The sequence below is a fragment of the Ciona robusta genome, chromosome 11 (assembly GCF_009617815.1).
Source record: "Ciona robusta chromosome 11, ASM961781v2".
NCBI lineage: Eukaryota > Metazoa > Chordata > Ascidiacea > Phlebobranchia > Cionidae > Ciona > Ciona robusta.
In genome coordinates, this window is record NC_143245.1 from 2,941,714 (window position 1) to 2,965,292 (window position 23,579).

The following is a 23,579-nucleotide window of genomic DNA, read 5'->3' on the forward strand; positions in this document are numbered from 1 at the left end:
CGCTGGAAGGAATGATATACGGCGTGTTCCATAAGGAGAAAAAATAAAAATAAACGCAAATGTTAAATTGACGTTTAAAATTTCTTTAGCTCAACTGTTTCAGCATATAAATTAAGTTACTATATACAATTGCATAAAAAGCCAGAGGCCTGTCAAATCATCCATGTGGATTAAAACCAAAAAAATCTATATTTAAACTAATGATCGGTTAGCTGAATTAAGTGTTGCTTATGTATGTTAAGCGTGATAGTATTCTTGCACCGTTATAAAAATATCAGGTATATTTTATTTGAGTTGAAATTTGAATGTTGCGTGTCAACGATCATCGGCGCCATGGCTTAGTGGTAAAGCGCCTGTCTAGTAAACAGGAGATCCTGGTTCGATCCCCAGTGGTGCCTTTTTATCATCAGCTAAATTTATATTTTAAACCCCATTTAAAAGTACAGTGTTGGAGGAGCGTTTATTAATCCAATTAAAATATCATCTTCTTCATTTGCAGCGTCGCCAAACGTATAATTTCAGCGACAATGCATTAGGTTAATTTTAAAATGTACTAACGGATTTAAACATCGGCGCCATGGCTTAGTGGCAAAGCGCCTGTCTTGTAAACAGGAGATCCTGGGTTCGATCCCCAGTGGTGCCTCTTAAAAGCTTTCTAGACAAACATTGCGCTAGAGCTTCTCTTTTTTTCAATTAATCGTAGGAACGTAATAGAGTATTCATGATATATTCAATAATTATATTATCTATTTACAGTGACGTTATATAAGGCCTAGGACAAAAGCCAAAGGGTTGTAAGTAAAATTTCCAGGTTTCGAAACGTAATACGCCTTTTTAAACACATAAAAAATTAAAGATAGATTTATTTTACACAGCATAAACCTTTTTGACGTAATACACTGTACATACACAATACCTCTATATATATACTATCGACAGTTGAAAGTATTTAAACGAAGAAAAATATCTTCAATCAGGCTTCTATTTAAACTTGAACATACAGATTGTTATCGTCTCCTTTGGTTTCTAAGCACAGAGGAATGCAGATAATAGCCGTGAAGGCTCATTTCCCACAAACAACAGGACATTGTGTCGATTCAAAAGATTATTCTACCTTTTATCGTCAGCTTTGCGCAGTGGCGGTCTCGTAGCTTATGAGGTTTATCCGAGGCGCGATTATTGCTAGTTGAAAACTATTACCAATACCCCGCCCGATTGCCGTGAAATTCGACGATTGTGGCAATTTCTAAAGGGTTCTTAGGAGCCTTTATTCTTATTATTCCCTCGCGTTGAGAACTTCTATTAGTTGTCAAAATTCAGCTCGAAACAGGAGGTTTGTCGAATCCGCGTGACAATATAATGATTTTTCCCAAAACTGCTTCCATGTCCTAAGTATGTGTCCAATCAAATAAAAGTGAAAAACATGCAAATGTATATTATCCTATAATTGATCTAAAAACCTGTGTCAGAAGTGGGATTCGAACCCACGCCTGCATTCGGAGACCAGAATACTCAACACCACATTGTGGTGAAGAACACGACGTTCTTGAGTCTGGCGCCTTAGACCACTCGGCCATTCTGACTGCGCTCGAAGGAATGAGTATACGGCGTGTTCCATAAGGAGAAAAAATAAAAATAAACGCAAATGTTAAATTGACGTTTAAAATTTTTTTAGCTCAACTGTTTCAGCATATAAATTAAGTTACTATATACAATTGCATAAAAAGCCAGAGGCCTGTCAAATCATCCATGTGGATTAAAACCAAAATAATCTATATTTAAACTAATGATCGGTTAGCTGAATTAAGTGTTGCTTATGTATGTTAAGCGTGATAGTATTCTTGCACCGTTATAAAAATATCAGGTATATTTTATTTGAGTTGAAATTTGAATGTTGCGTGTCAACGATCATCGGCGCCATGGCTTAGTGGTAAAGCGCCTGTCTAGTAAACAGGAGGTAAAGCGCCTGTCTAGTAAACAGGAGATCCTGGGTTCGATCCCCAGTGGTGCCTTTTTATCATCAGCTAAATTTATATTTTAAACCCCATTTAAAAGTACAGTGTTGGAGGAGCATTTATTAATCCAATTAAAATATCATCTTCTTCATTTGCAGCGTCGCCAAACGTATAATTTTCAGCGACAATGCATTGGGTTAATTTTAAAATCTACTAACGGATTTAAACATCGGCGCCATGGCTTAGTGGCAAAGCGCCTGTCTTGTAAACAGGAGATCCTGGGTTCGATCCCCAGTGGTGCCTTTTTATCATCAGCTAAATTTATATTTTAAACCCCATTTAAAAGTACAGTGTTGGAGGAGCATTTATTAATCCAATTAAAATATCATCTTCTTCATTTGCAGCGTCGCCAAACGTATAATTTTCTGCGACAATGCATTAGGTTAATTTTAAAATGTACTAACGGATTTAAACATCGGCGCCATGGCTTAGTGGCAAAGCGCCTGTCTTGTAAACAGGAGATCCTGGGTTCGATCCCCAGTGGTGCCTCTTGAAAGCTTTCTAGACAAACATTGCGCTAGAGCTTCTCTTTTTTTCAATTAATCGTAGGAACGTAATAGAGTATTCATGATTTATTCAATAATTATATTATCTATTTACAGTGACGTTATATAAGGCCTAGGACAAAAGCCAGTGTGTTGTAAGTAAAATTTCCAGGTTTCGAAACGTAATACGCCTTTTTAAACACATAAAAAATTAAAGATAGATTTATTTTACACAGCATAAACCTTTTTGACGTAATACACTGTACATACACAATACCTCTATATACTATCGACAGTTGAAAGTATTTAAACGAAGAAAAATATCTTCAATCAGGCTTCTATTTAAACTTGAACATACAGATTGTTATCGGTCTCCTTTGGTTTCCAAGAGCACAGAGGAATGCAGATAATAGCCGTGAAGGCTCATTTCCCACAAACAACAGGACATTGTGTCGATTCAAAAGATTATTCTACCTTTTATCGTCAGCTTTGCGCAGTGGCGGTATCGTAGCTTATGAGGTTTATCCGAGGCGCGATTATTGCTAGTTGAAAACTATTACCAATACCCCGCCCGATTGCCGTGAAATTCGACGATTGTGGCAATTTCTGAAGGTTCTCAGGAGCCTTTATTCTTATTATTCCTCGCGTTGAGAACTTCTGTTAGTTGTCAAAATCAGCTCGAAACAGGAGGTTTGTCGAATCCGCGTGACAATATAATGATTTTTCCCAAAACTGCTTCCATGTCCTAAGTATTTGTTCAATCAAATAAAAGTGAAAAACATACAAATGTATATTATCATATAATTGATCTAAAAACCTGTGTCAGAAGTGGGATTCGAACCCACGCCTCCATTCGGAGACCAGAATACTCAACACCACATTGTGGTGAAGAACACGACGTTCTTAAGTCTGGCGCCTTTGACCACTCGGCCATTCTGGCAGCGCTGGAAGGAATGAGTATACGGCGTGTTCCATAAGGAGAAAAAATAAAAATAAACGCAAATGTTAAATTGACGTTTAAAATTTCTTTAGCTCAACTGTTTCAGCATATAAATTAAGTTACTATATACAATTGCATAAAAAGCCAGAGGCCTGTCAAATCATCCATGTGGATTAAAACCAAAATAATCTATATTTAAACTAATGATCGGTTAGCTGAATTCAGTGTTGCTTATGTATGTTAAGCGTGATAGTATTCTTGCACCGTTATAAAAATATCAGGTATATTTTATTTGAGTTGAAATTTGAATGTTGCGTGTCAACGATCATCGGCGCCATGGCTTAGTGGTAAAGCGCCTGTCTAGTAAACAGGAGATCCTGGGTTCGATCCCCAGTGGTGCCTTTTTATCATCAGCTAAATTTATATTTTAAACCCCATTTAAAAGTACAGTGTTGGAGGAGCGTTTATTAATCCAATTAAAATATCATCTTCTTCATTTGCAGCGTCGCCAAACGTATAATTTTCAGCGACAATGCATTAGGTTAATTTTAAAATGTACTAACGGATTTAAACATCGGCGCCATGGCTTAGTGGCAAAGCGCCTGTCTTGTAAACAGGAGATCCTGGGTTCGATCCCCAGTGGTGCCTCTTAAAAGCTTTCTAGACAAACATTGCGCTAGAGCTTCTCTTTTTTTCAATTAATCGTAGGAACGTAATAGAGTATTCATGATATATTCAATAATTATATTATCTATTTACAGTGACGTTATATAAGGCCTAGGACAAAAGCCAAAGGGTTGTAAGTAAAATTTCCAGGTTTCGAAACGTAATACGCCTTTTTAAACACATAAAAAATTAAAGATAGATTTATTTTACACAGCATAAACCTTTTTGACGTAATACACTGTACATACACAATACCTCTATATATATACTATCGACAGTTGAAAGTATTTAAACGAAGAAAAATATCTTCAATCAGGCTTCTATTTAAACTTGAACATACAGATTGTTATCGGTCTCCTTTGGTTTCTAAGAGCACAGAGGAATGCAGATAATAGCCGTGAAGGCTCATTTCCCACAAACAACAGGACATTGTGTCGATTCAAAAGATTATTCTACCTTTTATCGTCAGCTTTGCGCAGTGGCGGTATCGTAGCTTATGAGGTTTATCCGAGGCGCGATTATTGCTAGTTGAAAACTGTTACCAATACCCCGCCCGATTGCCGTGAAATTCGACGATTGTGGCAATTTCTGAAGGGTTCTTAGGAGTCTTTATTCTTATTATTCCCTCGCGTTGAGAACTTCTATTAGTTGTCAAAATTCAGCTCGAAACAGGAGGTTTGTCGAATCCGCGTGACAATATAATTATTTTTCCCAAAACTGCTTCCATGTCCTAAGTATGTGTCCAATCAAATAAAAGTGAAAAACATACAAATGTATATTATCATATAATTGATCTAAAAACCTGTGTCAGAAGTGGGATTCGAACCCACGCCTCCATTCGGAGACCAGAATACTCAACACCACATTGTGGTGAAGAACACGACGTTCTTGAGTCTGGCGCCTTAGACCACTCGGCCATTCTGACTGCGCTCGAAGGAATGAGTATACGGCGTGTTCCATAAGGAGAAAAAATAAAAATAAACGCAAATGTTAAATTGACGTTTAAAATTTCTTTAGCTCAACTGTTTCAGCATATAAATTAAGTTACTATATACAATTGCATAAAAAGCCAGAGGCCTGTCAAATCATCCATGTTGATTAAAACCAAAATAATCTATATTTAAACTAATGATCGGTTAGCTGAATTAAGTGTTGCTTATGTATGTTAAGCGTGATAGTATTCTTGCACCGTTATAAAAATATCAGGTATATTTTATTTGAGTTGAAATTTGAATGTTGCGTGTCAACGATTATCGGCGCCATGGCTTAGTGGTAAAGCGCCTGTCTAGTAAACAGGAGATCCTGGGTTCGATCCCCAGTGGTGCCTTTTTATCATCAGCTAAATTTATATTTTAAACCCCATTTAAAAGTACAGTGTTGGAGGAGCGTTTATTAATCCAATTAAAATATCATCTTCTTCATTTGCAGCGTCGCCAAACGTATAATTTTCAGCGACAATGCATTAGGTTAATTTTAAAATGTACTAACGGATTTAAACATCGGCGCCATGGCTTAGTGGCAAAGCGCCTGTCTTGTAAACAGGAGATCCTGGGTTCGATCCCCAGTGGTGCCTCTTAAAAGCTTTCTAGACAAACATTGCGCTAGAGCTTCTCTTTTTTTCAATTAATCGTAGGAACGTAATAGAGTATTCATGATATATTCAATAATTATATTATCTATTTACAGTGACGTTATATAAGGCCTAGGACAAAAGCCAAAGGGTTGTAAGTAAAATTTCCAGGTTTCGAAACGTAATACGCCTTTTTAAACACATAAAAAATTAAAGATAGATTTATTTTACACAGCATAAACCTTTTTGACGTAATACACTGTACATACACAATACCTCTATATATATACTATCGACAGTTGAAAGTATTTAAACGAAGAAAAATATCTTCAATCAGGCTTCTATTTAAACTTGAACATACAGATTGTTATCGGTCTCCTTTGGTTTCTAAGAGCACAGAGGAATGCAGATAATAGCCGTGAAGGCTCATTTCCCACAAACAACAGGACATTGTGTCGATTCAAAAGATTATTCTACCTTTTATCGTCAGCTTTGCGCAGTGGCGGTATCGTAGCTTATGAGGTTTATCCGAGGCGCGATTATTGCTAGTTGAAAACTATTACCAATACCCCGCCCGATTGCCGTGAAATTCGACGATTGTGGCAATTTCTGAAGGGTTCTCAGGAGCCTTTATTCTTATTATTCCCTCGCGTTGAGAACTTCTGTTAGTTGTCAAAATTCAGCTCGAAACAGGAGGTTTGTCGAATCCGCGTGACAATATAATGATTTTTCCCAAAACTGCTTCCATGTCCTAAGTATGTGTTCAATCAAATAAAAGTGAAAAACATACAAGTGTATATTATCATATAATTGATCTAAAAACCTGTGTCAGAAGTGGGATTCGAACCCACGCCTCCATTCGGAGACCAGAATACTCAACACCACATTGTGGTGAAGAACACGACGTTCTTGAGTCTGGCGCCTTAGACCACTCGGCCATTCTGACTGCGCTCGAAGGAATGAGTATACGGCGTGTTCCATAAGGAGAAAAAATAAAAATAAACGCAAATGTTAAATTGACGTTTAAAATTTTTTTAGCTCAACTGTTTCAGCATATAAATTAAGTTACTATATACAATTGCATAAAAAGCAAGAGGCCTGTCAAATCATCCATGTGGATTAAAACCAAAATAATCTATATTTAAACTAATGATCGGTTAGCTGAATTAAGTGTTGCTTATGTATGTTAAGCGTGATAGTATTCTTGCACCGTTATAAAAATATCAGGTATATTTTATTTGAGTTGAAATTTGAATGTTGCGTGTCAACGATCATCGGCGCCATGGCTTAGTGGTAAAGCGCCTGTCTAGTAAACAGGAGATCCTGGGTTCGATCCCCAGTGGTGCCTTTTTATCATCAGCTAAATTTATATTTTAAACCCCATTTAAAAGTACAGTGTTGGAGGAGCATTTATTAATCCAATTAAAATATCATCTTCTTCATTTGCAGCGTCGCCAAACGTATAATTTTCAGCGACAATGCATTAGGTTAATTTTAAAATGTACTAACGGATTTAAACATCGGCGCCATGGCTTAGTGGCAAAGCGCCTGTCTTGTAAACAGGAGATCCTGGGTTCGATCCCCAGTGGTGCCTCTTAAAAGCTTTCTAGACAAACATTGCGCTAGAGCTTCTCTTTTTTTCAATTAATCGTAGGAACGTAATAGAGTATTCATGATATATTCAATAATTATATTATCTATTTACAGTGACGTTATATAAGGCCTAGGACAAAAGCCAGTGTGTTGTAAGTAAAATTTCCAGGTTTCGAAACGTAATACGCCTTTTTAAACACATAAAAATTAAAGATAGATTTATTTTACACAGCATAAACCTTTTTGACGTAATACACTGTACATACACAATACCTCTATATATACTATCGACAGTTGAAAGTATTTAAACGAAGAAAAATATCTTCAATCAGGCTTCTATTTAAACTTGAACATACAGATTGTTATCGGTCTCCTTTGGTTTCTAAGAGCACAGAGGAATGCAGATAATAGCCGTGAAGGCTCATTTCCCACAAACAACAGGACATTGTGTCGATTCAAAAGATTATTCTACCTTTTATCGTCAGCTTTGCGCAGTGGCGGTATCGTAGCTTATGAGGTTTATCCGAGGCGCGATTATTGCTAGTTGAAAACTATTACCAATACCCCGCCCGATTGCCGTGAAATTCGACGATTGTGGCAATTTCTGAAGGGTTCTCAGGAGCCTTTATTCTTATTATTCCCTCGCGTTGAGAACTTCTGTTAGTTGTCAAAATTCAGCTCGAAACAGGAGGTTTGTCGAATCCGCGTGACAATATAATGATTTTTCCCAAAACTGCTTCCATGTCCTAAGTATGTGTTCAATCAAATAAAAGTGAAAAACATACAAGTGTATATTATCATATAATTGATCTAAAAACCTGTGTCAGAAGTGGGATTCGAACCCACGCCTCCATTCGGAGACCAGAATACTCAACACCACATTGTGGTGAAGAACACGACGTTCTTGAGTCTGGCGCCTTAGACCACTCGGCCATTCTGACTGCGCTCGAAGGAATGAGTATACGGCGTGTTCCATAAGGAGAAAAAATAAAAATAAACGCAAATGTTAAATTGACGTTTAAAATTTCTTTAGCTCAACTGTTTCAGCATATAAATTAAGTTACTATATACAATTGCATAAAAAGCCAGAGGCCTGTCAAATCATCCATGTGGATTAAAACCAAAATAATCTATATTTAAACTAATGATCGGTTAGCTGAATTAAGTGTTGCTTATGTATGTTAAGCGTGATAGTATTCTTGCACCGTTATAAAAATATCAGGTATATTTTATTTGAGTTGAAATTTGAATGTTGCGTGTCAACGATCATCGGCGCCATGGCTTAGTGGTAAAGCGCCTGTCTAGTAAACAGGAGATCCTGGGTTCGATCCCCAGTGGTGCCTTTTTATCATCAGCTAAATTTATATTTTAAACCCCATTTAAAAGTACAGTGTTGGAGGAGCATTTATTAATCCAATTAAAATATCATCTTCTTCATTTGCAGCGTCGCCAAACGTATAATTTTCAGCGACAATGCATTAGGGTAATTTTAAAATGTACTAACGGATTTAAACATCGGCGCCATGGCTTAGTGGCAAAGCGCCTGTCTTGTAAACAGGAGATCCTGGGTTCGATCCCCAGTGGTGCCTCTTAAAAGCTTTCTAGACAAACATTGCGCTAGAGCTTCTCTTTTTTTCAATTAATCGTAGGAACGTAATAGAGTATTCATGATATATTCAATAATTATATTATCTATTTACAGTGACGTTATATAAGGCCTAGGACAAAAGCCAGTGTGTTGTAAGTAAAATTTCCAGGTTTCGAAACGTAATACGCCTTTTTAAACACATAAAAAATTAAAGATAGATTTATTTTACACAGCATAAACCTTTTTGACGTAATACACTGTACATACACAATACCTCTATATATACTATCGACAGTTGAAAGTATTTAAACGAAGAAAAATATCTTCAATCAGGCTTCTATTTAAACTTGAACATACAGATTGTTATCGGTCTCCTTTGGTTTCTAAGAGCACAGAGGAATGCAGATAATAGCCGTGAAGGCTCATTTCCCACAAACAACAGGACATTGTGTCGATTCAAAAGATTATTCTACCTTTTATCGTCAGCTTTGCGCAGTGGCGGTATCGTAGCTTATGAGGTTTATCCGAGGCGCGATTATTGCTAGTTGAAAACTATTACCAATACCCCGCCCGATTGCCGTGAAATTCGACGATTGTGGCAATTTCTGAAGGGTTCTCAGGAGCCTTTATTCTTATTATTCCCTCGCGTTGAGAACTTCTGTTAGTTGTCAAAATTCAGCTCGAAACAGGAGGTTTGTCGAATCCGCGTGACAATATAATGATTTTTCCCAAAACTGCTTCCATGTCCTAAGTATGTGTTCAATCAAATAAAAGTGAAAAACATACAAGTGTATATTATCATATAATTGATCTAAAAACCTGTGTCAGAAGTGGGATTCGAACCCACGCCTCCATTCGGAGACCAGAATACTCAACACCACATTGTGGTGAAGAACACGACGTTCTTGAGTCTGGCGCCTTAGACCACTCGGCCATTCTGACGGCGCTGGAAGGAATGAGTATACGGCGTGTTCCATAAGGAGAAAAAATAAAAATAAACGCAAATGTTAAATTGACGTTTAAAATTTCTTTAGCTCAACTGTTTCAGCATATAAATTAAGTTACTATATACAATTGCATAAAAAGCCAGAGGCCTGTCAAATCATCCATGTGGATTAAAACCAAAATAATCTACATTTAAACTAATGATCGGTTAGCTGAATTAAGTGTTGCTTATGTATGTTAAGCGTGATAGTATTCTTGCACCGTTATAAAAATATCAGGTATATTTTATTTGAGTTGAAATTTGAATGTTGCATGTCAACGATCATCGGCGCCATGGCTTAGTGGTAAAGCGCCTGCCTAGTAAACAGGAGATCCTGGGTTCGATCCCCAGTGGTGCCTTCTTATCATCAGCTAAATTTATATTTTAAACCCCATTTAAAAGTACAGTGTTGGGGCATTTATTAATCCAATTAAAATATCATCTTCTTCATTTGCAGCTTCGCCAAACGTATAATTTTCAGCGACAATGCATTAGGTTAATTTTAAAATGTACTAACGGATTTAAACATCGGCGCCATGGCTTAGTGGCAAAGCGCCTGTCTTGTAAACAGGAGATCCTGGGTTCGATCCCCAGTGGTGCCTCTTAAAAGCGTTCTAGACAAACATTGCGCTAGAGCTTCTCTTTTTTTCAATTAATCGTAGGAACGTAATAGAGTATTCATGATATATTCAATAATTATATTATCTATTTACAGTGACGTTATATAAGGCCTAGGACAAAAGCCAGTGTGTTGTAAGTAAAATTTCCAGGTTTCGAAACGTAATACGCCTTTTTAAACACATAAAAAATTAAAGATAGATTTATTTTACACAGCATAAACCTTTTTGACGTAATACACTGTACATACACAATACCTCTATATATACTATCGACAGTTGAAAGTATTTAAACGAAGAAAAATATCTTCAATCAGGCTTCTATTTAAACTTGAACATACAGATTGTTATCGGTCTCCTTTGGTTTCTAAGAGCACAGAGGAATGCAGATAATAGCCGTGAAGGCTCATTTCCCACAAACAACAGGACATTGTGTCGATTCAAAAGATTATTCTACCTTTTATCGTCAGCTTTGCGCAGTGGCGGTATCGTAGCTTATGAGGTTTATCCGAGGCGCGATTATTGCTAGTTGAAAACTATTACCAATACCCCGCCCGATTGCCGTGAAATTCGACGATTGTGGCAATTTCTGAAGGGTTCTCAGGAGCCTTTATTCTTATTATTCCCTCGCGTTGAGAACTTCTGTTAGTTGTCAAAATTCAGCTCGAAACAGGAGGTTTGTCGAATCCGCGTGACAATATAATGATTTTTCCCAAAACTGCTTCCATGTCCTAAGTATGTGTTCAATCAAATAAAAGTGAAAAACATACAAGTGTATATTATCATATAATTGATCTAAAAACCTGTGTCAGAAGTGGGATTCGAACCCACGCCTCCATTCGGAGACCAGAATACTCAACACCACATTGTGGTGAAGAACACGACGTTCTTGAGTCTGGCGCCTTAGACCACTCGGCCATTCTGACTGCGCTCGAAGGAATGAGTATACGGCGTGTTCCATAAGGAGAAAAAATAAAAATAAACGCAAATGTTAAATTGACGTTTAAAATTTCTTTAGCTCAACTGTTTCAGCATATAAATTAAGTTACTATATACAATTGCATAAAAAGCCAGAGGCCTGTCAAATCATCCATGTGGATTAAAACCAAAATAATCTATATTTAAACTAATGATCGGTTAGCTGAATTAAGTGTTGCTTATGTATGTTAAGCGTGATAGTATTCTTGCACCGTTATAAAAATATCAGGTATATTTTATTTGAGTTGAAATTTGAATGTTGCGTGTCAACGATCATCGGCGCCATGGCTTAGTGGTAAAGCGCCTGTCTAGTAAACAGGAGATCCTGGGTTCGATCCCCAGTGGTGCCTTTTTATCATCAGCTAAATTTATATTTTAAACCCCATTTAAAAGTACAGTGTTGGAGGAGCATTTATTAATCCAATTAAAATATCATCTTCTTCATTTGCAGCGTCGCCAAACGTATAATTTTCAGCGACAATGCATTAGGGTAATTTTAAAATGTACTAACGGATTTAAACATCGGCGCCATGGCTTAGTGGCAAAGCGCCTGTCTTGTAAACAGGAGATCCTGGGTTCGATCCCCAGTGGTGCCTCTTAAAAGCTTTCTAGACAAACATTGCGCTAGAGCTTCTCTTTTTTTCAATTAATCGTAGGAACGTAATAGAGTATTCATGATATATTCAATAATTATATTATCTATTTACAGTGACGTTATATAAGGCCTAGGACAAAAGCCAGTGTGTTGTAAGTAAAATTTCCAGGTTTCGAAACGTAATACGCCTTTTTAAACACATAAAAAATTAAAGATAGATTTATTTTACACAGCATAAACCTTTTTGACGTAATACACTGTACATACACAATACCTCTATATATACTATCGACAGTTGAAAGTATTTAAACGAAGAAAAATATCTTCAATCAGGCTTCTATTTAAACTTGAACATACAGATTGTTATCGGTCTCCTTTGGTTTCTAAGAGCACAGAGGAATGCAGATAATAGCCGTGAAGGCTCATTTCCCACAAACAACAGGACATTGTGTCGATTCAAAAGATTATTCTACCTTTTATCGTCAGCTTTGCGCAGTGGCGGTATCGTAGCTTATGAGGTTTATCCGAGGCGCGATTATTGCTAGTTGAAAACTATTACCAATACCCCGCCCGATTGCCGTGAAATTCGACGATTGTGGCAATTTCTGAAGGGTTCTCAGGAGCCTTTATTCTTATTATTCCCTCGCGTTGAGAACTTCTGTTAGTTGTCAAAATTCAGCTCGAAACAGGAGGTTTGTCGAATCCGCGTGACAATATAATGATTTTTCCCAAAACTGCTTCCATGTCCTAAGTATGTGTTCAATCAAATAAAAGTGAAAAACATACAAGTGTATATTATCATATAATTGATCTAAAAACCTGTGTCAGAAGTGGGATTCGAACCCACGCCTCCATTCGGAGACCAGAATACTCAACACCACATTGTGGTGAAGAACACGACGTTCTTGAGTCTGGCGCCTTAGACCACTCGGCCATTCTGACGGCGCTGGAAGGAATGAGTATACGGCGTGTTCCATAAGGAGAAAAAATAAAAATAAACGCAAATGTTAAATTGACGTTTAAAATTTCTTTAGCTCAACTGTTTCAGCATATAAATTAAGTTACTATATACAATTGCATAAAAAGCCAGAGGCCTGTCAAATCATCCATGTGGATTAAAACCAAAATAATCTACATTTAAACTAATGATCGGTTAGCTGAATTAAGTGTTGCTTATGTATGTTAAGCGTGATAGTATTCTTGCACCGTTATAAAAATATCAGGTATATTTTATTTGAGTTGAAATTTGAATGTTGCATGTCAACGATCATCGGCGCCATGGCTTAGTGGTAAAGCGCCTGCCTAGTAAACAGGAGATCCTGGGTTCGATCCCCAGTGGTGCCTTCTTATCATCAGCTAAATTTATATTTTAAACCCCATTTAAAAGTACAGTGTTGGGGCATTTATTAATCCAATTAAAATATCATCTTCTTCATTTGCAGCTTCGCCAAACGTATAATTTTCAGCGACAATGCATTAGGTTAATTTTAAAATGTACTAACGGATTTAAACATCGGCGCCATGGCTTAGTGGCAAAGCGCCTGTCTTGTAAACAGGAGATCCTGGGTTCGATCCCCAGTGGTGCCTCTTAAAAGCGTTCTAGACAAACATTGCGCTAGAGCTTCTCTTTTTTTCAATTAATCGTAGGAACGTAATAGAGTATTCATGATATATTCAATAATTATATTATCTATTTACAGTGACGTTATATAAGGCCTAGGACAAAAGCCAGTGTGTTGTAAGTAAAATTTCCAGGTTTCGAAACGTAATACGCCTTTTTAAACACATAAAAAATTAAAGATAGATTTATTTTACACAGCATAAACCTTTTTGACGTAATACACTGTACATACACAATACCTCTATATGTACAATCGACAGTTGAAAGTATTTAAACGAAGAAAAAATATCTTCAATCAGGCTTCTTTTTAAACTTGAACATACAGATTGTTATCGGTCTCCTTTGGTTTCTAAGAGCACAGAGGAATGCAGATAATAGCCGTAAATGCTCATTTCCCACAAACAACAGGACATTGTGTCGATTCAAAAGATTACTCTACCTTTTATCGTCAGCTTTGCGCAGTGGCGGTATCGTAGCTTATGAGGTTTATCCGAGGCGCGATTATTGCTAGTTGAAAACTTTTACCAATACCCCGCCCAATTGCCGTGAAATTCGACGATTGTGGCAATTTCTAAAGGGTTCTTGGGAGCCTTTATTCTTATTATTCCCTCGCGTTGAGAACTTCTATTAGTTGTCAAAATTCAGCTCGAAACAGGAGGTTTGTCGAATCCGCGTGACAATATAATGATTTTTCCCAAAACTGCTTCCATGTCCTAAGTATGTGTCCAATCAAATAAAAGTGAAAAACATGCAAATGTATATTATCATATAATTGATCTAAAAACCTGTGTCAGAAGTGGGATTCGAACCCACGCCTCCATTCGGAGACCAGAATACTCAACACCACATTGTGGTGAAGAACACGACGTTCTTGAGTCTGGCGCCTTAGACCACTCGGCCATTCTGACTGCGCTCGAAGGAATGAGTATACGGCGTGTTCCATAAGGAGAAAAAATAAAAATAAACGCAAATGTTAAATTGACGTTTAAAATTTTTTTAGCTCAACTGTTTCAGCATATAAATTAAGTTACTATATACAATTGCATAAAAAGCCAGAGGCCTGTCAAATCATCCATGTGGATTAAAACCAAAATAATCTATATTTAAACTAATGATCGGTTAGCTGAATTAAGTGTTGCTTACGTATGTTAAGCGTGATAGTATTCTTGCACCGTTATAAAAATATCAGGTATATTTTATTTGAGTTGAAATTTGAATGTTGCGTGTCAACGATCATCGGCGCCATGGCTTAGTGGTAAAGCGCCTGTCTAGTAAACAGGAGATCCTCGGTTCGATCCCCAGTGGTGCCTTTTTATCATCAGCTAAATTTATATTTTAAACCCCATTTAAAAGTACAGTGTTGGAGGAGCGTTTATTAATCCAATTAAAATATCATCTTCTTCATTTGCAGCGTCGCCAAACGTATAATTTTCAGCGACAATGCATTAGGTTAATTTTAAAATGTACTAACGGATTTAAACATCGGCGCCATGGCTTAGTGGCAAAGCGCCTGTCTTGTAAACAGGAGATCCTGGGTTCGATCCCCAGTGGTGCCTCTTAAAAGCTTTCTAGACAAACATTGCGCTAGAGCTTCTCTTTTTTTCAATTAATCGTAGGAACGTAATAGAGTATTCATGATATATTCAATAATTATATTATCTATTTACAGTGACGGTATATAAGGCCTAGGACAAAAGCCAGTGTGTTGTAAGTAAAATTTCCAGGTTTCGAAACGTAATACGCCTTTTTAAACACATAAAAAATTAAAGATAGATTTATTTTACACAGCATAAACCTTTTTGACGTAATACACTGTACATACACAATACCTCTATATATACTATCGACAGTTGAAAGTATTTAAACGAAGAAAAATATCTTCAATCAGGCTTCTATTTAAACTTGAACATACAGATTGTTATCGGTCTCCTTTGGTTTCTAAGAGCACAGAGGAATGCAGATAATAGCCGTGAAGGCTCATTTCCCACAAACAACAGGACATTGTGTCGATTCAAAAGATTATTCTACCTTTTATCGTCAGCTTTGCGCAGTGGCTGTATCGTAGCTTATGAGGTTTATCCGAGGCGCGATTATTGCTAGTTGAAAACTATTACCAATACCCCGCCCGATTGCCGTGAAATTCGACGATTGTGGCAATTTCTGAAGGGTTCTTAGGAGCCTTTATTCTTATTATTCCCTCGCGTTGAGAACTTCTATTAGTTGTCAAAATTCAGCTCGAAATAGGAGGTTTGTCGAATCCGCGTGACAATATAATTATTTTTCCCAAAACTGCTTCCATGTCCTAAGTATGTGTCCAATCAAATAAAAGTGAAAAACATACAAATGTATATTATCATATAATTGATCTAAAAACCTGTGTGAGAAGTGGGAATCGAACCCACGCCTCCATTCGGAGACCAGAATACTCAACACCACATCGTGGTGAAGAACACGACGTTCTTGAGTCTGGCGCCTTAGACCACTCGGCCATTCTGACAGCGCTGGAAGGAATGAGTATACGGCGTGTTCCATAAGGAGAAAAAATAAAAATAAACGCAAATGTTAAATTGACGTTTAAAATTTCTTTAGCTCAACTGTTTCAGCATATAAATTAAGTTACTATATACAATTGCATAAAAAGCCAGAGGCCTGTCAAATCATCCATGTGGATTAAAACCAAAATAATCTATATTTAAACTAATGATCGGTTAGCTGAATTAAGTGTTGCTTATGTATGTTAAGCGTGATAGTATTCTTGCACCGTTATAAAAATATCAGGTATATTTTATTTGAGTTGAAATTTGAATGTTGCGTGTCAACGATCATCGGCGCCATGGCTCAGTGGTAAAGCGCCTGTCTAGTAAACAGGAGATCCTGGGTTCGATACCCAGTGGTGCATTTTTATCATCAGCTAAATTTATATTTTAAACCCCATTTAAAAGTATAGTGTTGGAGCATTTATTAATCCATTAAAATATCACCTTCTTCATTTGCAGCGTCGCAAAACGTATAATTTTCAGCGACAGTGCATTAGGTTAATTTTAAAATGTACAAACGGATTTAAACATCGGCGCCATGGCTTAGTGGTAAAGCGCCTGTCTAGTAAACAGGAGATCCTGGGTTCGATCCCCAGTGGTGCCTTCTTCACATCAGCTAAATTTTTATTTTAAACCCGATTTAAAAGTACAGTGTTGGAGCATTTATTAATCCATTTAAAATATCATGTTCTTCATTTGCAGCGTCGCCAAACGTATAATTTTCAGCGACAATGCATTAGGTTAATTTTAAAATGTACTAACGAATTTAAACATCGGCGCCATGGCTTAGTGGCAAAGCGCCTGTCTTGTAAACAGGAGATCCTGGGTTCGATCCCCAGTGGTGCCTCTTAAAAGCTTTCTAGACAAACATTGCGCTAGAGCTTCTCTTTTTTCAATTAATCGTAGGAACGTAATAGAGTATTCATGATATATTCAATAATTATATTATGTATTTACAGTAACGTTATATACGGCCTAGGACAAAAGCCCGTGTGTTGTAAATAAAATTTCCAGGTTTCGAAACGTAATACGCCTTTTTAAACACATAAAAAATTAAAGATAGATTTATTTTACACAGCATAAACCTTTTTGACGTAATACACTGTACATACACAATACCTCTATATGTACTATCGACAGTTGAAAGTATTTAAACGAATAAAATATCTTCAATCAGGCTTCTTTTTAAACTTGAACATACAGATTGTTATCGGTCTCCTTTGGTTTCTAAGGGGACAGAGGAATGCAGATAATAGCCGTGAAGGCTCATTTCCCACAAACAACAGGACATTGTGTCGATTCAAAAGATTATTCTACCTTTTATCGACAGCTTTGCGCAGTGGCGGTATCGTAGCTTATGAGGTTTATCCGAGGCGCGATTATTGCTAGTTGAAAACTATTACCAATACCCCGCCCGATTGCCGTGAAATTCGACGATTGTGGCAATTTCTGAAGGGTTCTTAGGATCCTTTATTCTTATTATTCCCTCGCGTTGAGAACTTCTATTAGTTGTCAAAATTCAGGTCGAAACAGGAGGTTTGTCGAATCCGCGTGACAATATAATGATTTTTCCCAAAACTGCTTCCATGTCCTAAGTATGTGTCCAATCAAATAAAAGTGAAAAACATACAAATGTATATTATCATATAATTAATCTAAAAACCTGTGTCAGAAGTGGGATTCGAACCCACGCCTCCATTCGGAGAGCAGAATACTCAACACCACATTGTGGTGAAGAACACGACGTTCTTGAGTCTGGCGCCTTAGACCACTCGGCCATTCTGACAGCGCTGGAAGGAATGAGTATGCGGCGTGTTCCATAAGGAGAAAAAATAAAAACAAACGCAAATGTTAAATTGATGTTTAAAATTTCTTTAGCTCAACTGTTTCAGCATATAAATTAAGTTACTATATACAATTGCATAAAAAGCCAGAGGCCTGTCAAATCATCCATGTGGATTAAAACCAAAATAATCTATATTTAAACTAATGATCGGTTAGCTGAATTAAGTGTTGCTTATGTATGTTAAGCGTGATAGTATTCTTGCACCGTTATAAAAATATCAGGTATATTTTATTTGAGTTGAAATTGAAATGTTGCGTGTCTACGCTCATCGGCGCCATGGCTTAGTGGTAAAGCGCCTGTCTAGTAAACAGGAGATCCTGGGTTCGCAAATTGCTATTATCAAGGTATCTTAATGCAAACCGGTGTTTGCCTGTGTATACCTTTTAACTGACTTTCGTTCCTCGCGAACCAGGGGTGATCGGTTGCTGTGGAAGCGAGGAAAAAATTGAATTTCCAAAGTCGACTGGATTTGACGAAGTATTTAATTATAAGACGTGTGAGTCTTACACAGACATTCTGAAAAAGATTGCTCCAAATGGGATTAATTTTTTCTTTGATAATGTGGGTGATTACGTAATAATACTCAATAGAACTTGTGTGACGGCTGTTGCAATAGTACGTGGTTAGCATGATTGCATTACCATTTTTTAAACCATATATATTTATGGCTCGTCGCTGCTCGTGGCAAAAGTGGTTAGGGCTAATGCCTTCATGCTATAAGGTGCTACGTTTACGCTAAAAATATATTAAAAACTAAAACCGCTGGGTTAGAGCCAGACGCACAAAACTCTGTGCCACGGCACCAGAGGTGCAATTCTTTTTGTAAGAGCGTTTAAAACAACTATAAACTTTTATACTTGATATAATAAGTTAAACATACGTGCCCGTTCATTAGAGCCCTACTCTTTCTCTCTTTCTCTCTCTCTCCCTCTCTCTCTCTCTCTCTCTCTCTCTCTCTCTCTCTCTCTCTCTCTCTCTGTTGGTTTAAAAATTAAATTTATATACCAAAAAACCACGTTGCATTTTTTGTATTTTTACTCTATCTGAATAAGTCTAAAGCTTAAGTTTGTTAAATACCTATTAATTTCAATGCCCTGTTTATTACTGGCTTTGGGCCAAACTCTATAGTCATATCAATTCTTCTGTAATATACTCGATCCGAACTTTAATTGTGTTTCAGGAAAAAATTAAAGTCCGTGAAACGCTCACTATACTGGGTTTGAAAATATTCCTAGTTCATTCATAAACATGCTAGAGGGTGGAATCACCGGAAAAGCTGTGGTTGTAGTTTAAAGTTATAAAAAAAATTGCATATTATTATAATTTACCTGCATGTTTTGATACTAACCCATCAAGATAATTTTCATAATTTAAATTACAGTTTTATGATGCGTGGTAAAATTACTTTTTTTTTTTTTGCATGACCAATTAAACAGATTACCTCTTATGTAGCCCAACTATTAACCGGAACTTTACTATCGTTAAATCAATAAGTGACTTTGATTTATTTATAAGTATTAATAAAATGCTTCAAAATAATATTTCACAAAATGCTTCACAAGAAATATAGAAACATTTTTGCTGTGACATTCTTTGTTTACAAAGCTACAACTGATGCATCATACCTTGGTGTCTTCATGTCCAATGTATCAACTCAATGTTTGTTGCATCTTAAAATGATCCCAAAACGAAAATTTTTTTTTGGTTAATAAATCGATTTTTTAGACGTTATAAATTGGGTTCGAAAATAGTTTTTTTTAAAGAAAAATTAGGGTATTTTAATAAAATGTATTCAAGCAAATACATGTTATACTCGAAACAAAGTATTTCGATTTCGGAACAAAGTATATTGTTCTTGATAAGAAAAATTTTGTTTTGAAAACAGATGTTTTGTTTTTGTAACAAAAAATAGTGTTTTCAGAATAAAATTATTGTTTTTATAACAAAAATATTGTTTTCGAAACAAAATTTAATGATCTCAAAACGAAACTTATTGATCACTAACTTAAAAAAAAGATTTTAGACATTACTTTTGAAAAAAAAAGTGTTTCCGGCAAAATTATAGAAGTGTAAAAAAAAGCTATAATCAAGGAAATGCATGTTATACTTGAAACAAAGTATTCGGAACAAAATATACAGTTGCCGGAAAGAACTTTACCTTTTCATTTAAACTTGACATTTGAGTGTGCAAGTTATTTAAGTTTACTTAATCCAGCTGCAAAGCAACGCAATATGATGCGGACGTTGTGCCGTCTGCGTAATATTTTGAAGGGGAACCTATTATGTCACGTGCCAGACGTCGTATGCATTATCGCGACGATAGTCACCACGAGTCGTTTTTAAGAATCGGAAATCAGAAGAATAACAATAGCATCAAATATATACCAAAGAAACTATACGCGACTTTGTAACAAACGTCAGATGTCAGCATTATCTTGCTTCAAAAAAATACATTTTTTATGGTTTATTCTGAGTGTATAACAACAACAACAAATTAGCACATAATTACTAACAGTGACAACAACACGTCTTTTGAACTATAGCAATAAAAATATTACAAGGAACTAATTATTAATTTGTATTTAAGCAAAAGTGTCAATGTATTGAAAATTGTTATAACAAAATTGGGTGTTTTCCGGATGGACATCATCAGGTGAATTTTGTGGCGAACTGAAATAACTTATGGAATCAACTTCAGATGAACTAATGGGATTGGACATCACTTCGTCGTGGTAAGCATAGTTGTTATGGAAGGGAAATACCGAATCAAATGGTGGTTGTTGGTCGTAATACTGAATATTCTGTGGATGAATTGGATTGTTTGCGACCGAGAAGTCGTAGCGATTATTGCAGGGACTGACGTCAGAATATTGGAATGCATATGGTGGTGGTGACCCATTATGATTCTGAGGATGTAGTGAAGTAGAATAACTTTGTTTACAATCAGCGGGTAGGAAGTGATTTGTGCTCTGGTACCATGCCGTTGGTTGTAGGTGAACATGTTCACCACTCAATACATTTTCGAACTTCATTCTTTTTTCAAAATTCAGTGTTGTTGCCTCGGGGGAATATCTCTGGTTATTTTTAGTGAGGACTTGTTGATCCGTAAATGTTGAAACTTGTGATTTTCTCTTCTTTGTTTTAGCACCGTCTTCACGGAAACCTCGTGCAAACGGATTGTTTGCGATCTTCAGTTTAGTGATCTGTTGAATAAAATATTGTAAGATGGGATACCAATACTATCTTTAAATCTAACAAACTGTCGCTTGGTGGGACATATATATAAGCTGTTATGTTACCTGTCCGTTTTGGTAGGCTGTAACTGTGACGAAAGCAGTTTGTGGAAAAGCGAAAGTTGACATCGGTTGAAGATGCAAAGTATTGACGTCATCAGTACGAACGATGTGGATACGAGGTTGGTACCGATGCATGGAGTGTATGAGGAACTGTTGGAAATACAAAACGTTGATAGCTCGGACGATTACAAGAAATGTCTCGCTCAGTTTTGCTACAATCCACTGTTATTATGGTCCATACTATATTATTCGTCCACCATGCCATTATATAGAAGCTTACCTTCCCATCAGCTGAGTTTCCACAAGAGTTTGTGAGTTTTACTTTATGAAACGAAATAATTTCTTTCATCCATTGTTGCCCGCTGCAAGGTGAGTTGGGGTGTAAATAAAATCTCTGCGGAACTTGGGGTTCTCCTCGACCCGCTACCACCCACTCCCCGTGTTGAAACTTGTATCTGTTTTCGTCCACGCTCGAAATATCCATCAGTACGCAATATTGAGCATTCGGGTCCATTCCCGACATTTTTACTCGATAGCCGGGAAACATTCGCCTAACGAAAATAAAATTTACATTACACAAGATGCAGCTTTATAACTTTAAAAAAAATGTTTTAAATTTGCTAATATGTTATGAATCGACCGCATTCCAAAATAAATAAAATAATATTTACCTCCCAGTCTTGGTGACGATCATTTCAGTTTGAACAGCTGAAAATTGTTCCCATAACTTCCAATCTTCAAGATGAACTTTTGGTTCGAAGGTTGAGCCTCTCACGTCTGTCGCCATTTTGTTACGAAGTGTTGTCTTGTAGGTGTCAGTTGACAGGATACACTTGATTCTTTAAGAATATTTTTTGATAATGATTCCGAAGCCCAACGTTACGTTTTATAGGAACACTCTTCAATTTTTTTTCTGTATGATCTTATAATGAGATAATTAGCTATAAAAACAGTTTCCTGATAGTGTGAGTTGTCACCGCGGGAGTTGGTATCATGTTGGTGGCACACGCTGAGACTTCGCACTGCTTCACTTATGTTTTATCAACTGTTTATAAACTTTGCCAGTCGGGGTAGACTAAAAATTCCCGACATTTAAGGTTTAATTTAACTTTGATCATGCGTTACGTTAATTTTGTTTATATAACAAATCGTTTTGGTCCATAATGTAAATGTAGTACAGTAGGGAAAGATAGGGCACTTTCATTTCAGTTTTTTCTCATTTAGTAACAAAAAATTAAAGAATTAAAAACTGTATTCTCACTATACTCCCATAGACCGTTGTTAACTGTTCGATCAGGATATTTGAATTTGTAAGGTTTCGCGTCTCCTCCATCCTACTTACCAAATATCACAGAAATGGATAATCAAATTTAGAAAAGTTTACGTTAATATGTTACAAGCAAAGCACTTTCAAAACATAATGTAAATATTACTACAGTAGGGTGGGGAAAGATGGGACACTTTTTAACTCTATTTCCTGGCCCCATTTAGTAGTAAACAAAGAACATTCAAAGAAAGATGAAAATATGTCCTCATGACTCTCATAGACCGTTGTTATTTGTTTAAAACACGGTCAGGATATCTAGATATTCTGTGCTAAAGGTGTCCCATCTTCCCCACCCTACTATATATATCACAGAAATAGTTAATTGTATTTAGAGAAGTTTATACTTGAACTTTACATTTCAGTTCGTATGAAGTTATAAGTATAATGCAACGCAGATGCGGACGTTATTTTGAAGGAAAGCCTATTATGTCACGTGCCAGACGTCGTATGCCACAATCTGCATTATCGCGACGATAGTCACCACGAGCCCTTTTTAAGAATCGGAAATCAGAAGAATAACAATAGCATCAAATAGATAACAGAAAAATTCCGATCTTGTAACAAATTCCACATTGTGTTATGTTCATTTTTCGCACCAAGTAAATAGCCGTGCAGTCACCTCAACAGAGTATTAAACGGTTTGGTTTTTGCTAACTTGTCCCTATACACTGCATGAATTGGTATCAATGTGGCATTGCATATTCGAATCTTTACTCAGCATTAACAACCACGGTTATTTCTTGAAATAACAGCGTTGATTATTCCTTGAAATAACAACGTTGGTTATTCCTTGAAATAACAACGTTTTAAAAAGATATGTTTGAAAATGTATTGAGTGGTTAACGTATTTATACAGCCCCAGCATCAGAATGCGTCACCACCGCCCTATGCATTTCAAGTCAAAACTCATCACCGCGATG

At 36.6% G+C, this 23,579-nt stretch overlaps 1 protein-coding gene and 46 non-coding genes across 47 annotated transcripts; 35 read left to right on the plus strand and 12 right to left on the minus strand.

The window, feature by feature from the left end:
- Positions 1 to 327: 327 nt before the first annotated feature.
- Trnat-agu (transfer RNA threonine (anticodon AGU)) lies at positions 328 to 398 on the plus strand. The gene has a single exon. It is a non-coding gene; the product is annotated as a tRNA-Thr (tRNA).
- Positions 399 to 571: 173 nt separating this feature from the next.
- On the plus strand, positions 572 to 643 carry Trnat-ugu (transfer RNA threonine (anticodon UGU)). Its single transcript has one exon. It is a non-coding gene; the product is annotated as a tRNA-Thr (tRNA).
- Positions 644 to 1,125: 482 nt separating this feature from the next.
- On the plus strand, positions 1,126 to 1,265 carry LOC149728025 (U4 spliceosomal RNA). Its single transcript, XR_016386090.1, has one exon. It is a non-coding gene; the product is annotated as a U4 spliceosomal RNA (small nuclear RNA).
- A 198-nt stretch (positions 1,266 to 1,463) lies between these two features.
- Positions 1,464 to 1,583, minus strand: Trnal-caa (transfer RNA leucine (anticodon CAA)). The gene is made up of 2 exons: positions 1,546 to 1,583; positions 1,464 to 1,509 (listed from the first exon to the last, which is right to left on the minus strand). It is a non-coding gene; the product is annotated as a tRNA-Leu (tRNA).
- Positions 1,584 to 1,913: 330 nt separating this feature from the next.
- Positions 1,914 to 2,012, plus strand: Trnat-agu (transfer RNA threonine (anticodon AGU)). Its single transcript has 2 exons — positions 1,914 to 1,949; positions 1,977 to 2,012. It is a non-coding gene; the product is annotated as a tRNA-Thr (tRNA).
- Positions 2,013 to 2,186: 174 nt separating this feature from the next.
- On the plus strand, positions 2,187 to 2,258 carry Trnat-ugu (transfer RNA threonine (anticodon UGU)). The gene has a single exon. It is a non-coding gene; the product is annotated as a tRNA-Thr (tRNA).
- Positions 2,259 to 2,432: 174 nt separating this feature from the next.
- On the plus strand, positions 2,433 to 2,504 carry Trnat-ugu (transfer RNA threonine (anticodon UGU)). The gene has a single exon. It is a non-coding gene; the product is annotated as a tRNA-Thr (tRNA).
- A 481-nt stretch (positions 2,505 to 2,985) lies between these two features.
- LOC149728030 (U4 spliceosomal RNA) lies at positions 2,986 to 3,124 on the plus strand. Its single transcript, XR_016386136.1, has one exon. It is a non-coding gene; the product is annotated as a U4 spliceosomal RNA (small nuclear RNA).
- Positions 3,125 to 3,320: 196 nt separating this feature from the next.
- On the minus strand, positions 3,321 to 3,440 carry Trnal-uaa (transfer RNA leucine (anticodon UAA)). The gene is made up of 2 exons: positions 3,403 to 3,440; positions 3,321 to 3,366 (listed from the first exon to the last, which is right to left on the minus strand). It is a non-coding gene; the product is annotated as a tRNA-Leu (tRNA).
- Positions 3,441 to 3,770: 330 nt separating this feature from the next.
- On the plus strand, positions 3,771 to 3,842 carry Trnat-agu (transfer RNA threonine (anticodon AGU)). Its single transcript has one exon. It is a non-coding gene; the product is annotated as a tRNA-Thr (tRNA).
- Positions 3,843 to 4,016: 174 nt separating this feature from the next.
- On the plus strand, positions 4,017 to 4,088 carry Trnat-ugu (transfer RNA threonine (anticodon UGU)). The gene has a single exon. It is a non-coding gene; the product is annotated as a tRNA-Thr (tRNA).
- A 485-nt stretch (positions 4,089 to 4,573) lies between these two features.
- On the plus strand, positions 4,574 to 4,713 carry LOC149728034 (U4 spliceosomal RNA). Its single transcript, XR_016386134.1, has one exon. It is a non-coding gene; the product is annotated as a U4 spliceosomal RNA (small nuclear RNA).
- Positions 4,714 to 4,911: 198 nt separating this feature from the next.
- Trnal-caa (transfer RNA leucine (anticodon CAA)) lies at positions 4,912 to 5,031 on the minus strand. The gene is made up of 2 exons: positions 4,994 to 5,031; positions 4,912 to 4,957 (listed from the first exon to the last, which is right to left on the minus strand). It is a non-coding gene; the product is annotated as a tRNA-Leu (tRNA).
- Positions 5,032 to 5,361: 330 nt separating this feature from the next.
- Positions 5,362 to 5,433, plus strand: Trnat-agu (transfer RNA threonine (anticodon AGU)). Its single transcript has one exon. It is a non-coding gene; the product is annotated as a tRNA-Thr (tRNA).
- A 174-nt stretch (positions 5,434 to 5,607) lies between these two features.
- Positions 5,608 to 5,679, plus strand: Trnat-ugu (transfer RNA threonine (anticodon UGU)). Its single transcript has one exon. It is a non-coding gene; the product is annotated as a tRNA-Thr (tRNA).
- A 485-nt stretch (positions 5,680 to 6,164) lies between these two features.
- LOC149728038 (U4 spliceosomal RNA) lies at positions 6,165 to 6,304 on the plus strand. The gene has a single exon (XR_016386112.1). It is a non-coding gene; the product is annotated as a U4 spliceosomal RNA (small nuclear RNA).
- Positions 6,305 to 6,502: 198 nt separating this feature from the next.
- Trnal-caa (transfer RNA leucine (anticodon CAA)) lies at positions 6,503 to 6,622 on the minus strand. Its single transcript has 2 exons — positions 6,585 to 6,622; positions 6,503 to 6,548 (listed from the first exon to the last, which is right to left on the minus strand). It is a non-coding gene; the product is annotated as a tRNA-Leu (tRNA).
- A 330-nt stretch (positions 6,623 to 6,952) lies between these two features.
- Trnat-agu (transfer RNA threonine (anticodon AGU)) lies at positions 6,953 to 7,024 on the plus strand. Its single transcript has one exon. It is a non-coding gene; the product is annotated as a tRNA-Thr (tRNA).
- A 174-nt stretch (positions 7,025 to 7,198) lies between these two features.
- On the plus strand, positions 7,199 to 7,270 carry Trnat-ugu (transfer RNA threonine (anticodon UGU)). Its single transcript has one exon. It is a non-coding gene; the product is annotated as a tRNA-Thr (tRNA).
- A 482-nt stretch (positions 7,271 to 7,752) lies between these two features.
- On the plus strand, positions 7,753 to 7,892 carry LOC149728042 (U4 spliceosomal RNA). The gene has a single exon (XR_016386113.1). It is a non-coding gene; the product is annotated as a U4 spliceosomal RNA (small nuclear RNA).
- Positions 7,893 to 8,090: 198 nt separating this feature from the next.
- Trnal-caa (transfer RNA leucine (anticodon CAA)) lies at positions 8,091 to 8,210 on the minus strand. Its single transcript has 2 exons — positions 8,173 to 8,210; positions 8,091 to 8,136 (listed from the first exon to the last, which is right to left on the minus strand). It is a non-coding gene; the product is annotated as a tRNA-Leu (tRNA).
- A 330-nt stretch (positions 8,211 to 8,540) lies between these two features.
- On the plus strand, positions 8,541 to 8,612 carry Trnat-agu (transfer RNA threonine (anticodon AGU)). The gene has a single exon. It is a non-coding gene; the product is annotated as a tRNA-Thr (tRNA).
- Positions 8,613 to 8,786: 174 nt separating this feature from the next.
- On the plus strand, positions 8,787 to 8,858 carry Trnat-ugu (transfer RNA threonine (anticodon UGU)). The gene has a single exon. It is a non-coding gene; the product is annotated as a tRNA-Thr (tRNA).
- A 483-nt stretch (positions 8,859 to 9,341) lies between these two features.
- On the plus strand, positions 9,342 to 9,481 carry LOC149728046 (U4 spliceosomal RNA). Its single transcript, XR_016386114.1, has one exon. It is a non-coding gene; the product is annotated as a U4 spliceosomal RNA (small nuclear RNA).
- A 198-nt stretch (positions 9,482 to 9,679) lies between these two features.
- On the minus strand, positions 9,680 to 9,799 carry Trnal-caa (transfer RNA leucine (anticodon CAA)). Its single transcript has 2 exons — positions 9,762 to 9,799; positions 9,680 to 9,725 (listed from the first exon to the last, which is right to left on the minus strand). It is a non-coding gene; the product is annotated as a tRNA-Leu (tRNA).
- Positions 9,800 to 10,129: 330 nt separating this feature from the next.
- Positions 10,130 to 10,201, plus strand: Trnat-agu (transfer RNA threonine (anticodon AGU)). Its single transcript has one exon. It is a non-coding gene; the product is annotated as a tRNA-Thr (tRNA).
- Positions 10,202 to 10,372: 171 nt separating this feature from the next.
- Positions 10,373 to 10,444, plus strand: Trnat-ugu (transfer RNA threonine (anticodon UGU)). The gene has a single exon. It is a non-coding gene; the product is annotated as a tRNA-Thr (tRNA).
- Positions 10,445 to 10,927: 483 nt separating this feature from the next.
- Positions 10,928 to 11,067, plus strand: LOC149728050 (U4 spliceosomal RNA). The gene has a single exon (XR_016386115.1). It is a non-coding gene; the product is annotated as a U4 spliceosomal RNA (small nuclear RNA).
- Positions 11,068 to 11,265: 198 nt separating this feature from the next.
- Positions 11,266 to 11,385, minus strand: Trnal-caa (transfer RNA leucine (anticodon CAA)). Its single transcript has 2 exons — positions 11,348 to 11,385; positions 11,266 to 11,311 (listed from the first exon to the last, which is right to left on the minus strand). It is a non-coding gene; the product is annotated as a tRNA-Leu (tRNA).
- A 330-nt stretch (positions 11,386 to 11,715) lies between these two features.
- On the plus strand, positions 11,716 to 11,787 carry Trnat-agu (transfer RNA threonine (anticodon AGU)). The gene has a single exon. It is a non-coding gene; the product is annotated as a tRNA-Thr (tRNA).
- A 174-nt stretch (positions 11,788 to 11,961) lies between these two features.
- On the plus strand, positions 11,962 to 12,033 carry Trnat-ugu (transfer RNA threonine (anticodon UGU)). Its single transcript has one exon. It is a non-coding gene; the product is annotated as a tRNA-Thr (tRNA).
- A 483-nt stretch (positions 12,034 to 12,516) lies between these two features.
- LOC149728054 (U4 spliceosomal RNA) lies at positions 12,517 to 12,656 on the plus strand. The gene has a single exon (XR_016386116.1). It is a non-coding gene; the product is annotated as a U4 spliceosomal RNA (small nuclear RNA).
- Positions 12,657 to 12,854: 198 nt separating this feature from the next.
- Positions 12,855 to 12,974, minus strand: Trnal-caa (transfer RNA leucine (anticodon CAA)). The gene is made up of 2 exons: positions 12,937 to 12,974; positions 12,855 to 12,900 (listed from the first exon to the last, which is right to left on the minus strand). It is a non-coding gene; the product is annotated as a tRNA-Leu (tRNA).
- A 330-nt stretch (positions 12,975 to 13,304) lies between these two features.
- On the plus strand, positions 13,305 to 13,376 carry Trnat-agu (transfer RNA threonine (anticodon AGU)). Its single transcript has one exon. It is a non-coding gene; the product is annotated as a tRNA-Thr (tRNA).
- Positions 13,377 to 13,547: 171 nt separating this feature from the next.
- Trnat-ugu (transfer RNA threonine (anticodon UGU)) lies at positions 13,548 to 13,619 on the plus strand. The gene has a single exon. It is a non-coding gene; the product is annotated as a tRNA-Thr (tRNA).
- A 484-nt stretch (positions 13,620 to 14,103) lies between these two features.
- On the plus strand, positions 14,104 to 14,243 carry LOC149728058 (U4 spliceosomal RNA). Its single transcript, XR_016386133.1, has one exon. It is a non-coding gene; the product is annotated as a U4 spliceosomal RNA (small nuclear RNA).
- A 198-nt stretch (positions 14,244 to 14,441) lies between these two features.
- Trnal-caa (transfer RNA leucine (anticodon CAA)) lies at positions 14,442 to 14,561 on the minus strand. Its single transcript has 2 exons — positions 14,524 to 14,561; positions 14,442 to 14,487 (listed from the first exon to the last, which is right to left on the minus strand). It is a non-coding gene; the product is annotated as a tRNA-Leu (tRNA).
- A 330-nt stretch (positions 14,562 to 14,891) lies between these two features.
- On the plus strand, positions 14,892 to 14,963 carry Trnat-agu (transfer RNA threonine (anticodon AGU)). Its single transcript has one exon. It is a non-coding gene; the product is annotated as a tRNA-Thr (tRNA).
- A 174-nt stretch (positions 14,964 to 15,137) lies between these two features.
- Trnat-ugu (transfer RNA threonine (anticodon UGU)) lies at positions 15,138 to 15,209 on the plus strand. Its single transcript has one exon. It is a non-coding gene; the product is annotated as a tRNA-Thr (tRNA).
- Positions 15,210 to 15,692: 483 nt separating this feature from the next.
- Positions 15,693 to 15,832, plus strand: LOC149728062 (U4 spliceosomal RNA). The gene has a single exon (XR_016386119.1). It is a non-coding gene; the product is annotated as a U4 spliceosomal RNA (small nuclear RNA).
- A 198-nt stretch (positions 15,833 to 16,030) lies between these two features.
- On the minus strand, positions 16,031 to 16,150 carry Trnal-caa (transfer RNA leucine (anticodon CAA)). The gene is made up of 2 exons: positions 16,113 to 16,150; positions 16,031 to 16,076 (listed from the first exon to the last, which is right to left on the minus strand). It is a non-coding gene; the product is annotated as a tRNA-Leu (tRNA).
- Positions 16,151 to 16,480: 330 nt separating this feature from the next.
- On the plus strand, positions 16,481 to 16,552 carry Trnat-agu (transfer RNA threonine (anticodon AGU)). The gene has a single exon. It is a non-coding gene; the product is annotated as a tRNA-Thr (tRNA).
- A 170-nt stretch (positions 16,553 to 16,722) lies between these two features.
- Trnat-agu (transfer RNA threonine (anticodon AGU)) lies at positions 16,723 to 16,794 on the plus strand. The gene has a single exon. It is a non-coding gene; the product is annotated as a tRNA-Thr (tRNA).
- Positions 16,795 to 16,965: 171 nt separating this feature from the next.
- Trnat-ugu (transfer RNA threonine (anticodon UGU)) lies at positions 16,966 to 17,037 on the plus strand. Its single transcript has one exon. It is a non-coding gene; the product is annotated as a tRNA-Thr (tRNA).
- Positions 17,038 to 17,518: 481 nt separating this feature from the next.
- LOC149728067 (U4 spliceosomal RNA) lies at positions 17,519 to 17,658 on the plus strand. Its single transcript, XR_016386118.1, has one exon. It is a non-coding gene; the product is annotated as a U4 spliceosomal RNA (small nuclear RNA).
- Positions 17,659 to 17,856: 198 nt separating this feature from the next.
- On the minus strand, positions 17,857 to 17,976 carry Trnal-caa (transfer RNA leucine (anticodon CAA)). Its single transcript has 2 exons — positions 17,939 to 17,976; positions 17,857 to 17,895 (listed from the first exon to the last, which is right to left on the minus strand). It is a non-coding gene; the product is annotated as a tRNA-Leu (tRNA).
- Positions 17,977 to 20,485: 2,509 nt separating this feature from the next.
- Positions 20,486 to 22,187, minus strand: LOC149728069 (T-box-containing protein 2-like). The gene is made up of 4 exons (XM_089889248.1): positions 22,004 to 22,187; positions 21,613 to 21,883; positions 21,336 to 21,482; positions 20,486 to 21,239 (listed from the first exon to the last, which is right to left on the minus strand). The coding sequence occupies exons 1-4, from the start codon at positions 22,117 to 22,119 to the stop codon at positions 20,619 to 20,621; spliced, it is 1,155 nt and encodes a 384-aa protein (XP_089745374.1). The 5' UTR covers positions 22,120 to 22,187; the 3' UTR covers positions 20,486 to 20,618.
- Positions 22,188 to 23,579: the final 1,392 nt, after the last annotated feature.

Excerpts from the sequence above, each read along its gene's own strand:
- LOC149728069 (XM_089889248.1), bottom strand. The coding sequence starts at position 22,119 with ATGGCGACAGACGTGAGAGGCTCAACCTTCGAACCAAAAGTTCATCTT. Across the intron at positions 21,884-22,003 it reads ATCGTCACCAAGACTGGGAG|GCGAATGTTTCCCGGCTATC; the intron begins GTAAATATTATT and ends TATTTTCGTTAG. Across the intron at positions 21,483-21,612 it reads GAAACTCAGCTGATGGGAAG|TTCCTCATACACTCCATGCA; the intron begins GTAAGCTTCTAT and ends TATTTCCAACAG.